The following is a 13787-nucleotide window of genomic DNA, read 5'->3' as shown; positions in this document are numbered from 1 at the left end:
ATTTAGGCGCATGAATGGCCTAGAGTTGGGTTCTGCGTGTTTCTCACTCTCTAAATGTTTAAGACTGCGCTTCGATCTTTAAGGGAATTTTTGTTTAGAACTTTTTAACATTATTCATGCATTTTTTCTTTCCCCTCTTTCCAGGAATATGAATTCTAATGATTCTCGCATCTCCTATAAGGTATGAATTAGTTATTTTCTTTTGTGGACAGTTCTGTGATTTTAAGAATGAATAGAAATCGGGAATTAAAGCAGTACTTTAATAAGCTTATAAACGTTCTAATTTTCACAGGAGGAATCAGTATTTTCGTTTGAAGAAGAAACGTTTGAGAGATCTCTGAGGTATTATATTTATTTACATAGCGTATAGCTATAACATAAGGATGTTTTATTATATTGACACGTGTTTGTCTTCATTTTGGGGAAATATTATTCATCTGTGATACGAAAAAATAACGATGATAATAATACCGAACGTAATATTTTATTATAAAGTATAATAATAAAAAGGCATTCCTTGCGTCATGACAAGCCATACAAGTGCTTCTTACTCATTTAGCTACCCTCATCTTTCAACGCAAGGGGGAGATGTTAAGTTTACATGGAATTTTTTTTGTGCCAGTAGGACAAAAAATTTAGCAAACTTTCTGGGAGCGGTTGTTCGAAAAGCGTTTAGCTTAAACTGTGCATGAATAAGCCAAAGCTTAAAAATACTTTCATACATCTTGTATACGGCTTTGTAATAAGAATTTTTGTATAACATTTTTACATTTTGGCGTATGAATGGCCTAGAATTGGGTTCTGCGTGTTTCTCACTCTCTAAATGTTTAAGACTGCGCTTCGATCTTTAAGGGAATTTTTGTTTAAAACTTTTAACATTATTCATGCATTTTTTCTTTCCCCTCTGTCCAGGAATATCAATTCTAATGATTCTCGGATCTCCTATAAGGTATGAATTAGTGTTTTTCTTTTGTGGACGGTTCTGTGATTTTAAGAATGAATTGGAAATCGGGAATTAAAGCAGTACTTTAATAAGCTTATAAACGTTCTAATTTTCACAGGAGGAATCAGTATTTTCGTTTGAAGAAGAAACGTTTGAGAGATCTCTGAGGTATGATCTTTATTTACATTGCATCTAGCTATAACATAAGGATGTTTTATTATATTGACACGTGTTTGTCTTCATTTTGGGCAATATTATTCATCTGTGATACGAAAAAATAACAATGATAATAATACGTAATATTTTATTATAAAGTATAATAATAAAAAGGTATTCCTTGCGTCACGACAAACCATACAAGCGCTTCTTACTCATTTAGCTACCCTCATCTTTCAACGTAAGGGGGGGATGTTAAGTTTATGTGGAATTTGTTCTAGTGTCAGTACTAGACAAAAAATTTAGCAAACTTTCTGCGAGCGGTTGTTCGAAAGGCGTTTAGCTTAAACGGTGGATAAGCTAAAGTTTAAAAATACTTTCATACATCTTGTAAACAATTGAACCTACATCTTATGCATTAAATATGTACTTTCATCGACAATTAAACTATTTACATCGAAATATTTCAGCTCAGTTGTTCAATAAATGATTAATTTTGTTTTTCATTTTGAACTTATACGCCGTTTAAGCTAAACGCCTTTCGAGCAACCGGCACTTGATGCCTCTGAGAAGTGGCCTTCGGCAGAAATCAAACCTTCTCCTTTATAATGCCGGTGCAATGATCTTTCTCTTGAGCTACACGGGTAGCTCATAGGAGCGAGCGTTGTTATTGTGTATTTACGATGGTAATGTCGGCATCAGGTTTGAATTATAACAAGGCAACGGTACCTGACAACTTTTTCTCGACTATTCCTGGCTTGAATTTGGGATGCATGAGTAAAACTTAATATATTACGTAATATAAGACTTAAATAAACGTAATTGATTTACCTTCTCAATATATAAACCTGTTCTTTTATTTGGTGAGGTTACAGACTTTTACCACTTCAAGTCCCCTACATTAATACAAAATATCGTTTTTAGTGCTGGTAGTGTCCAGTGTTCATTTGATTACGTAAACGCGTCTCAAATCTCGGAGTATTCTGAGGTAAAGAATTTTTTAATTTTAGGTTGTATTCTAATTTTTTCCTGATATAATTCATGGTTCGAAACAAAGGAAATTACTCTAATTGATGTTGTAAAATCCCTGAATAAATATTCTAGGAAGTAGTATGGTTATGAAATGTTGAAATGACACATGTTATTATTTCAAAGGCGCGTCTTTGCGGTTTGAGTTTGAGAAGTCAATTCAACTCTTCAATTAATCAAGCTTTGAAATTGATGCATGAAGTCACTTCTCTCGTATTGAGCTGCTATCATAACATCGTTCAGCTGAATATGACACAACTGATGTAGTGTTTATTTGAAATTTACTATTTCAGTTTTTACGCTTCTTTGACATGGAGTATTCCTGGGATTGGTAAGATTTTATTTCTCTACAATTTCAGTCTATAAAGTGGTAGTTGCAGGTTTTATGATGCGTTTTCCAAGGCGAATTTAGTGGGGCTATTTAGGGGCCGCGGAAAACTGCTAAGTTGGGGGGGGGTATTCATTTTTATTTTTGACTTAATCTTGTACTTGCGAAGTGTGCGCCAGCCTTCATCAAAATTTAGAACACGCCCCTGTTTGCGCCTGTCTTCAGCGCAATATTCGTGGTCACCCTTTATTATATACGTCGACAAACATCTAGCTAGGTAGTAAAAGATATGGCAGCAATTTCTAAATGCGATATTCTTCATCTTTCATTCTTTGACTAAATATTCTTCATTTTCATTAATACACAGTGGAAACCAACATTCTGCCGGTGAACTCTTCCAAATCTCACAGTCGTCTCAACAAATGGTAAGAAATGAGCAGCTTACATTCCAAAACTCTTTTTGAAGATTAAATTTATCTCAAAAATAGCAATGAAAGATCGGCAAACTTCAGTACTTTTGATTCTAACAAGTTTTTGTTCAATAATATTTTGATATTAATGCAATTAAACAGAAACACAATAAGCACAACTCAACTCACTAATCCATAACGATATTCTTTATGTTTATAGCTTCAATCTTGCTCAACTGCAGTTCCAGATAGCACAAATGAAAGGTAGGCGCGGTATTTATTGATAATTTAAGATTGTGTAGCTACATGCAGTCCGTAAAGTAAACAAACAAGTTAACAACAGCTGTATTTATTAAAATATTCCCATTACACACAAAAAATTTTTCAATTTATATTCCAAGCATCTATGACGTGAAGAGAAAGCGTAACATTTTGAAAGAAAAACTCATCAAGTGGAAAATCATGAAAGAATGCCAAGTCAAACCTTTCCAACCTTCAAATGTGCCACGCGTCACTAGAGTTGTCGATGGGGAAAACCTTGTTGAAGTTTGCAAGTCAAAAGGCAAGTCGATTCTAACTTTTTAGAAATCACGAACCTATTTTTTTAGCATTTGTTTTTTTATTCTAAAATCCATTTTACTTTACATATTTCTTTAGTTATTTACTTGTATTAACAAGCAATTGCTTTTGACTTTCAGGTGTGACATACTATTATATCGAAAATGGCTTGATTGGCGAAGGTGGATTTGGTGGAGTTTTCAAGGGATATGCCATAAAAGGAACCAAAAAAACACCGGTAATTCTCACACAATGTCTATCCTTCCAAAAACGAACATTTCTGTTTGCATTATTGGCCATATTACTTTGCCATTCCCTAACCATGCTTCTGATATGAAGTAAGATTCCCAAATCTTTTTAATTTGTCAGTCATTTGATTTTTTCAGGAAAACAATTGATGTAAGTGGTTAACTTCTCTCTTCTCTTAGGTCGCCCTGAAATTTGTAAATTATAAAACGGTTCGTGAGTATCGCAAGGTGAGTAACAGTAGGGTCGTAGAAACTCCACAAGGTTGAAGTTCTGGGCATAGGAGATGATATAGCTTACAGTCCGTGAAAATTGAGTGTTGCAAACATATTAAATGATTAATTTTGTTAGCCGTTTGCACTCATGACGACGTTGAATCAAACCCGAATCTTCTCAAAAGTATTCTTTCAAAGTTACCATTTTGAATCAAAGAGTTTTCTTGTTTCCAGTCTGAACATTAATTTCAAAATGAAATTAAATTACCCAAAATGTCGTGAAATCAGCAATGGTTCTTTGATTCCATCAAAGATTTGTGTAGCATGAAGAAAAGTAATTATTTTTGTGTTCCCTTCCTGCAATTCTACTATTAAAATCCTTCAGTTGGATGAGCAAAAGAGCGGACAGAATTAGGTGCCGTATTAGGACGCTGTAATGAACAGGACAGTTGTCCCTCGTCTTCTAAACAACGATATCAAATTCTCCTACAATTGTTCTTTAACAGGATAAAGACCTCGGTGATGTACCAAGTGAAGTGTATTTCCTGAAGAGGATGAAAGATCATCCAAATGTCATCAAGTTCTATCATTATCAGTCTTTATCATCTGAGGAATTTGTGATCATTTGCGAAAGACCGACTAATTGCAAAGATCTCCGAAGCCTCATGTGGGACGTAGGAGGTTTCTTCACCGAGGATGAAACTCAACAATGCATGAAGAAGTTGGTCAACGTTGTATTGGCGATGTCCAAGAAGAACATCGTTCATCGTGATCTGAAATTGGAGAACATCCTTTATGATTTCGATACTGGTGAAATCAAGTTGCTTGATTTTGGACTTGCAGGGTATAATAAACCTGGCAACCTAGTTGACGCATTCTGTGGTGAGTAAACTTTCCTGGAATGTAATGAATCATTTACCTCTGCAACCTCGTACCAGCATGGGCCTTGCAGCAGAGGTAAAAAGACCCTGGGTACGAGGTTGTTATCTCTGTTGTCTGAGTTTTAATCACCAAATTACGTTCCCACCTTTAGCGTGAGATTGTGTTATCATAAAACAAATTTGTCTTTCCAATTTCTCTTCCAAAGTAGCAATTCATTAGTTATATTGTTAAAAATCCTTGATCGAGCCTGTGAAAATTTACTTTTTCAGGTTTCAAAATACTGGCTTTAATTTTAGTCAGGTTCCATCTCTTGTAAAACTATCAACCCCAGTAATATTTCTCATTTTCTTAAATTTCAACTTTTCCTGTCATTGCTTAGTGGTTTTATTCCATTCACCGGTCAAAAGACTGGTTAATTGCATTGTACATGTTTTATTCCCTCAGGCACTCCATACAATATGCCTCCGGAATATATTCTGCATGAATTGTATGATCCTTGCAAGGAAGCTGTGCGGTCTATTGGAGTCATGATATATGAAATGTTGCACGGCGAACCACCTTTTACGGATTACACAACATTTGCAGATGTTATCTCAGGACCGCCCAAACTGGATGATTTATCTGAAGGTGAGTTGAGTTAATGAAATTATAACAGGTTACAGAAAGAAAATGTTTAATAGAGATCAGCATTCATACATATATTTCTCAATTCCCTTTTGAAGTTGGAATGCATATTAATTACACCAACCGTTAGCGCTAAGATTATTTAAATATTCCTTGTTGTTATTCCTTTTCTCATATAATAAGGCAATCCAGGATTCTGTATTCGATTTTTTTATTTGTAGATTTGCAAGACCTAATGAGAAAATTATTTAGCATGGACCCAGCGGCCCGACCAAGTATAAAACAAATTGCAAAGCACTCCTGGTGAGTAACTTCACCCTCAACTAATATCAATATGTATTTCGGAGACGGTGTGATTCCGAAATAGTGCAACAATATGCCTAGGTTCCTGGTCAGTGGTCCCTGCGACGATGTAAACGTGCTTTACTGATGTACTGATGTTGAATACTGAGTTTTTAGATCATTAGATGTTTTTTTTATGTTTTTATTTATTAGATGTTTTTTATTATGTTTTTTTCTCTTCAAGGTTGCGAGTAAAGCGTTCATTTACTGAACGACTGTCATCCTTTTTCCGTCGTATTTTCCTCAGACGTCGTGGTTCGTACGACGTCTTTGCCGTGGTGATGACAAAACAAACGTCATTCCAGGCTCTTCACCAAACACCTGGAAGCAAATCGCCAACAATCAGTGGCCAGTCATCTGCTGGCCAGTCATCGAATCAATCCCAGATAAACAGTCAGGAATTGTTGGAGACGTCTATGGAAGAAAATTACCAGGAATGGCCGATCACTGTTGATGAGCCGGCCAGCAATTGCGACCAGTAGTTACCATTCTGATGACAGGATATTCAGCTCAAGGTTTGTGGCTTTGGGTGCGCAAAAACGGAGCTGGAGTGGTTAGTTTTCATACAAGCCGATGTGGCCGCTTCGCTTTGGAAATCGAAAAATTTAAAAAGGCCTTAATTTTTCTTTTTTATATATATTCTTAAGAACATGGCCGAAAATGAGAGTCTTATTTAGTAGCTCCGTAAAGTTGGTTTTTTTTAAAGGTGGCGCAAAGTTGACTGGTCAGCGGCGGCTTTATAAAAGTTTGATTTACTAGCATTACGACGAGTTTTTGTAAAAACTCAAAGATGGCCATTCGAGAGAAAGCTTATACTTCTATATATTTTCGATTTCCATTAAAGGCGACGCGGCCACACCAGTTTCTGTGAAACCGGTTCGCAAACCCGGAGCTACGATATATCTGAAATTCTGTCATCCATTCTGCCATCAGATAAGACATCTCATTGCTGGCCAGTGGAAAGAAAATATTTGCGAACAACGATGAAGAACTAAGCTAATGCTCTGAACTTATGTAGCTATGAACTTTTTCATGCTCTCGGTAATGGTCAATCATCCTAGTGCCAACTGCTCTTTTTTGTACCCTCCTCTTTTAATGGTCGATCAATCGAATTTGGACATTCACCTGACCTGCACCATTCCGGAGAAAGCTAACATAACCATGTGGCAGCCACTGGCAGAGAGCTGCTTTGATCAACCAGAATGTTAGGGAAGGCGTAAGTGTCGACAATTACCTATGAATCATCTGAGGGCATTCAGCTGACAAGTATCTAGACGTTTATAAGACCAGTGCCAATGGTCTGACAGTGATTGAAGTAGAGTAACGGTAAAGGAGCATTATTAAACTAGTTTAGAAAACAGGCTGTGCAAATGTTTGTGTAAGATCAATTGCAGACATCATTGTTCTTATGGCGGAAAATTTTGTAAAAAGTTGTTGAGTGCATGCATGAAATTATAAATATTTAAGATATATGCATTTTAATAAATAAATATCAGTATATGATAGCATTGTAAATGTTGTTAAACTATAAGTAAATTATTTTGATAAGTTTTCATTTGAAAATTACTTTTATCAACAATTCGCAGCAAACTTTTCTTTTTTATTCTAATTAGAAATTTGCAAACATGCGTCGTGCATGTGCGTGTACTATCTTTAGTTAGATTTGTGACCTGTGAAATCAGACTAGACCGTAAATAAGCGCACCGTGACTATTAGCTCCACCTGGGCCATATATAACTAGCCGGCTTATGGTGAGCTAATACCCCTTTGCTCAAAGGATTCCATACCTGTGATATTTCAGTGTAACTGACACAAATGGTTGATATTATGGTAAAGATACAAATATTACGTACAGTTATATGCGATTTAGACAAGAAAATAAATCATCATCATGAAAATAACCCATTGAGTTCATTAATTTATGTACAATCCTTGCAAAGAAGGTGTAATAAAATAAAATAGTGCCGTAACTCGCCACAAGTTCTGCTGGTCTAGTGGTGAGGCAATGCTCTTCCGGTTTCCAAACTGCGGGTCTGAATCCTACCATAGCCGTTTTTTCATGATGAACTTCGTGAAAAGGATAAAGTAAATTAAATAACCATAGCTGTTCAGGACAAGAACTTGTAGTCATGTGACTGACAATGGTCTTCCAAGTGGTAAATCGATGGTTCGAATCCTATCATAACCGTTTTTAATTATGAACTTCGTGAAAAGGATTATGTAAATTAAATGACCGTAGCCGTTCAGCACAAGATCTTGTAGTCTTGTGGCGAAGACAATGGTCTCCTAAGTAGTAAATCGATTGTTCGAATCCTACCATTTTTCATTATGAACTTCGTGAAAAGGATAAAGTATATCAAATAACAAGATCTTGTAGTCTAGTGGTGAAGACAATGGTCTCACGTGTTGACAGTCGAAGCTTGGAAGCTCGTTTTAGGTAGACATTTTCGTTATTAATATCACATGGTAAGGTTATGGATACTAAATTGTCGTAGTCTTCCAACAATCACCAGCTAGCCTTGTTGTAAAGTCGTAGACTATCAAGAGCAAGATAAAGGATCAAGAAAAGGATGGTACGTTTCTCATGGCGGTAAAAGAAGAAAAAAATGGTAGGTATGTTTCTCGGGGGAGGCTTATACCCGGTTAATTTCAGAAATCCAAGGTAATCTTTAGGGAAATCAGGGGATAGATAGGGCTAATGAGGGGTAAATGAGTACAAAAAGACTTGGGAGGCCCTTCACTGGGGGAAGGATATAGGTGTGAAAACACTATATAAAAAGTTACTCATTTAAACCTCTTTACTCCTGTCTATGCCTACTTTTCCTATCCCCTAACACAATTAAATGTTTGAAGAAAGCTTGCTTCGAAAGTCAGGAACGGCGAGGAAAAGACAACCCCCCCCCGTCTACTCCTCGCCCAAGACGAGGGCTTTTTCTTCCTCTCGCTGTACTCGTCTCACACTCAGAAAGTCTCACTTTATTACCTTTTTCGGTTTATCCAGGACTTCAACCATCGACTGTATACTTGGCAGATCACCGTCTTCATCACAACACCACCAGTTCTTGTGGTGAAAGCCTACAGTTTTTTACTTTACTTAATCCTTTTTTGGAGGTTTTATATTACCTAATACACTTTTTTTAGGATCTCCAATGAAATAACAATTTAAGTTAGTTCACTTTAATGTTCATGATTTAGTTTCTCGTCTAAAACTCCCGCAACTGTATCTTATTTGATTGTCGCTAAAAAATCACATACTTAAAGCACTATATTTCCATAAGTTAGTTATAGACGGCCCCAGTGAAGCTAATGGTTACGGTGCAATTGTTTTGTTTTTTTAATGAAGTGAAGTCAATGTAAAATACAAGAATTAACGACGCATCTCAAAATACGTTTAAAAAAAGTACAAGAATTAAGAATAGCCGAATTCATGTGTTGATATTTCTGAAGCTCGTCTGATTTATCCGTCTAAATCCGAATTTAAGACGAGTTTCGTTTCTACACGGGATTCCCGTCTAACTTACTTACCCGTCTGTTTCAACAGAAAAGTTAGACGGGAAAATTCAGATGAGTTTCCCGTATTCGATGAGTTTTCCATCTGAAATGGCAAATCCTACCAAAGATTTACTTTACCCTTTTCACGAAGTTCACAATGAAAAAACGGTTATGGTAGGATTCGAACCATCGATTTACCACTTTGGAGACCATTGTCTTCACCTCTAAAATACAAGATCTTGAGTCATAAAAAGTTATCAAAAGTTATCATGATTGGATGTAACTTTTCGGCTAATATTTAGGAAGCTTGCTAAAAACGAGCATTAACTTCGTGCTTCCCAAATCAAAAGGAAAGCCGTCCCCTCCTAGGGCAACCAAAAGTGTACCTTCTGTTTTACCCTACCATTCTAAAGGCGGATTTCCACTTAAAGCGAAATCATTCGCTAGCGAAATATTTGAATATTTTCTTTTGAATTGATAACATTCAAGTCGCACTAATTTATTTACGCTGTTAAAATTCAAAAGAAGATATGCAAATATTTCGCTGGCGAACGATTTCGCTCTCCCTGAAAATCCGCCTTAAGTCATGCTTTCTGTTGGCACTTAAATAAAACTTTGCCAGACGTGAGAGCTACTCTCTTAGATCTCTGTATGAAACCATTAATAGACACATCTAATTCATTAGGATATTCGCTATCAATTTATACATTTTGCCATCATCGATCTTTTTAATCTTCTGTATAAGGTTGTTGTAAGTTAATATTTTAGGTACCTAACAATTTAACCTGGGAAAATGGATATTCCTGTTCTCCCATCCTGTACTCCTGATGTCATTGAAAGCACAAGGTTGAAACTTTGATATTTTCTCTTCCCCATGACACCATTTGAGTAGAATGTGGCAGCACTTCTTTCCAGGTTTCTGATTTCTCAAAATCAGTCAACTCCTTTTTAGAATGTTTTGTAATTATAGCTTTGTATAAGAATAAAAGAGATATTATCTACAGGGCGTATCAAAAAAAACGAAAACCTTTGAAATCACCAATAAAAATGTAATTGTTTGAATTTTCAAGTTTGAATTTCTAAACACTCTGTTAGGACCCACAGGTGTGTAAATTTTTGCGATATTATAGTCCTTTCCTCTAAACAAACTTTCCACAACATTGTTGACTACGTAGCACAGGAACACTTAAGAATGTTGAGGAAGACTCATTAATATTCATTGATTACAATTATAGAATTTCATTGGTGAAAATCATGTGATAAGCAAGTCTGCTTAAAATAAATCTTACATGCATGCACGTCTTTATCGCATTTAATTTGTTACAACTATAGTTATTTTAAAGTTTGATAATTGTTTCCTTCATTTCTCGCTCCATTTAAAATAGTAAACGCGAGTAACCATCGTTTACGGCATCTTCAGGTGACTGGAAGCGGTTTTGCGCGACATTTTTGAGTTCGATTACCTCTTCGTACATTGGAACTTGAGCATCGGTACTCGATCCAGCATTTCTGTTTCCTAATTAACCATCTTCGACGATAGTACACCACAGCATATGCAACAAAAAGTACAACAATAATTACAGCCACGACGATGATTAAAGAAATGTACCATTCAAGATCGTCCTTCGACCCTTTGGAATGTAATATTTCTGAAAAAAAAGTTAAGGTGATTTTTTTGTTACATTATTGAAATTCAAGGCTATTGGTTTATGTTTGCGAAACGACCATGCCATCCTCTCGATCGGAAAGCATCGAGACCTTCGTGAAAGCAAAACGTAACAAACATTTTGTAAGGGTTAACAAATCCCGGAGGTAATTTAAAAAGATATCAAAAGCGACCCGAGGCCGCAGGCCGATGGACGTTTTTGAGATCGAGGAGAATTTTCTATCTGGACGGACCAAACCGGTAAATAATTACGGTACTTGTTTTTCTCCAAAAAGCGGCGTTCGGTCGTATTGAAGTCAGCCTCGGCAATGGCGATAAAAACATAAAAATCCAAGCCTAATTTGTTTAATATATTAAAAATCACTTCAATTATTTATCCTGATAATCATTTGTTTTAAAATAAGAAAAGCCAAAAGTTTGCGAATAAATCTTTGGAAAAGCAAAACAAAGCAAAACAAAACAAATACGCTTTCGCTCGAGAATAAAATATAGGATTCTGGACCGTGGTCAGATATCGTAAAATTTCGCCCGCGGCTACAGCTTATCAGATCGCAGGAAAGCCTAGGATTCTGCCCGTTGCTGCATTATTTGTAAAAAATACTATTCAGTATTTTTCTCATAATTTTTACTCAAATCATATTTACCGTAATTAAAATCAACCTCAATTGACTTTTCGTCCATGAGAGTGTGGATTTTTCCAACACATTTGTATGTTCCACTGACTGTTTCATTGACATTACTGAGAGTCAACACGTTTTGCCCTTGTTCTGTGTCACCAAACTGGACGCCATCTTTATACCATGTCACACTAACTAGCGGTTTTCCACCTTTTCCTTCACACAGGCAAGTTATATCATCACCACGATTTACTGCGATGAAACTGGAACAATTGACTGTTACATTTGGCGTCTCTGAAATGTCCAGCAAATGTTTTTATTAAAGCGTTTTTCCACTGGAATGAAAACCAGGGTAAAAACCTCACGAAATGCGAAAAATTTCTATTAAGCTTAGGATTGAGTAATTTCGAAACATTTTTTCAATTTTATTGCATCCGTGTAAATAAAGACACTTTGAAAACAGAAAGATTAAGGGCTACCCTGAGCATAAATAAGTTTAAATGAAAATAATTAACAAATATTCCCCGAATATGAGGTGAATGTCGCTGCAAAAAAATCGAGAGAAAGTGATTCAAAAAGAATTAGAATGTCGAAAATTACTTTGAGTTTGATTAGTTCCAATGGAGTTAAACAGAATACTTCTACGATCTATCTAAAATAACCAGTCACTATTTTACTTAGACTGAACAGAATACAAAACTTTTAGTTCACCTCTGAGCCAATTGTCTTTAAAGTCAACCATGAAGATTTTATCAAGTTAGTTCTATCACTTTTTGAGTTATCGTGCACGAAATTAAGGGGAATGAGAAAAACGTTTTGCATAAACTTATAAATTATAGAGAAAAAGACATTAGAACAATTAAACAATAGAATAAGCCAATCGGCTCCTTTCATTTGCTCGGGGTTGAGCCTAAATTAATAAAACTTTTTGTTTAATTCTCGTGTTCTTTTTATATTCCTTTGAAAAAATATATTAAGGATCGTTAAGGATTCATTTAAGTTTGAATCCCTTAAGATTTTGAAAACAGAATAAATCATTTTTTTTTTCTAGTGCAGCTAGAGGTGAGTATCTAACGAGAATTATGCAAAGTAACTTTTTACGTCAAAGCAAGCTTTGCCGCTCCTTTTGTACTCACTTTGAAATTACTTATTTCCTCAGAAGCTGGCGGATGTTTTCTTGAAAAAGCCGCTTTTGTGATTAGCGCCTGACATTTATAAGGTCGCTTGACTGTACAGCGAAATTTCCCAGGGTAAGTGCTTGACCAATAGGTGGTCAGAATTATCGAGAGTCACCTTGTGTTTTTATCAATATTATTCAGTATTTTTCTCATAATTTTTACTTAAATCATAATTACCGTAATTGATATCAACCTCAATTGATTTTTCATCCCTAAGAGTGTGGCTTTTTCCAACACATTTGTATGTTCCATTATCTGTTTCATTGACATTACTGAGACTCAATACGTTTTGCTCCTGTCCTGTGTCACCAAACTGGACGCCATCTTTATACCATGTCACATTTGCTGGAGGTTTTCCACCTTTTCCTTCACACAAGCATGTTATATCATCACCAAGATTTACTGCGATGAAACTGGAACAATTGATTGTTACATTTGGTCTCTCTAAAATGTCGGGCAAAAACAAAGTTTTTAGAACGCATTTACAGATTCGAAAGAAAACTAGGGTAAAAACGTCATGCACGCTATGGAAACATTTTTCAGATTTTTAATGCATGCGTGTCAAGACCCTTTGAAAAGCAGGTCGGTGAAAGGCTACCTCGTGCATAAATACGTTTAAAAATAAAAATAATTCTTCCCCAAAGATGAGGTAATTGTTACATAAAAGTCAGGCAGGACTATATTTTTGAAAACCTATCCTCGAATTTTCGCTTAAAAGCGTAACTCAAACTCTTCATCTCAAATCATACTCGCTATCGCATGATTCTAAAATCGCATCGAAATAATCTAACAGGAAGAATTGCATACATGAATATCACACCCCTAATTATTGAGCTGGTTAAAGCCCAGTCTAACTAATCACCTGTCAGAGAACATTCTACACTGGCGTCTCGATCATGAGAACACGAACTCTCACTGACACCCCAACCTTGATGTAAACAACTTTTAATATTTTTTTCTTCTCCCGTACATTGAAGCTTGTTTAACCATATTGGTCCAGAACCAGGAATAATTTCGCTTTTCCAAAGAGTCCTAACAGCGTTGTGGTAACCAAGCTGACGACATACAACTCCGGCATCTCGCATATCCCAACCATAATTA

The 13787-nt window shown here is 35.9% G+C and overlaps 1 protein-coding gene across 1 annotated transcript; it reads left to right on the top strand.

Moving 5' to 3' along the window:
• Positions 1-175: 175 nt before the first annotated feature.
• On the top strand, positions 176-6215 carry LOC114529938 (serine/threonine-protein kinase pim-2-like). The gene is made up of 13 exons (XM_028551505.1): positions 176-181; positions 1062-1111; positions 2024-2087; positions 2422-2459; positions 2824-2881; positions 3087-3130; positions 3268-3428; positions 3565-3662; positions 3853-3900; positions 4392-4767; positions 5212-5394; positions 5613-5694; positions 5918-6215. Exons 4-13 carry the CDS (start codon positions 2440-2442, stop codon positions 6213-6215), a joined length of 1368 nt encoding a protein of 455 aa, XP_028407306.1. The 5' UTR covers positions 176-181; positions 1062-1111; positions 2024-2087; positions 2422-2439.
• The last annotated feature ends 7572 nt before the right edge of the window (positions 6216-13787 follow it).

This window comes from Dendronephthya gigantea, unplaced genomic scaffold (assembly GCF_004324835.1).
Source record: "Dendronephthya gigantea isolate DGI-Jeju-01 unplaced genomic scaffold, DenGig_1.0 000058F, whole genome shotgun sequence".
Classification (NCBI taxonomy): Eukaryota; Metazoa; Cnidaria; class Anthozoa; order Malacalcyonacea; family Nephtheidae; genus Dendronephthya; species Dendronephthya gigantea.
The sequence above is the reverse complement of the archived record's forward strand: the minus strand, read 5'-3'. Positions and strand labels throughout refer to the sequence as shown.

Bases quoted from the DNA above. Each gene is read 5' to 3' on its own strand.
- LOC114529938 (XM_028551505.1), top strand. From the start codon at position 2,440: ATGGAGTATTCCTGGGATTG. The intron at 2,882-3,086 runs GTAAGAAATGAG...TTATGTTTATAG, and splicing joins CACAGTCGTCTCAACAAATG to CTTCAATCTTGCTCAACTGC. The intron at 4,768-5,211 runs GTGAGTAAACTT...TTATTCCCTCAG, and splicing joins CCTAGTTGACGCATTCTGTG to GCACTCCATACAATATGCCT.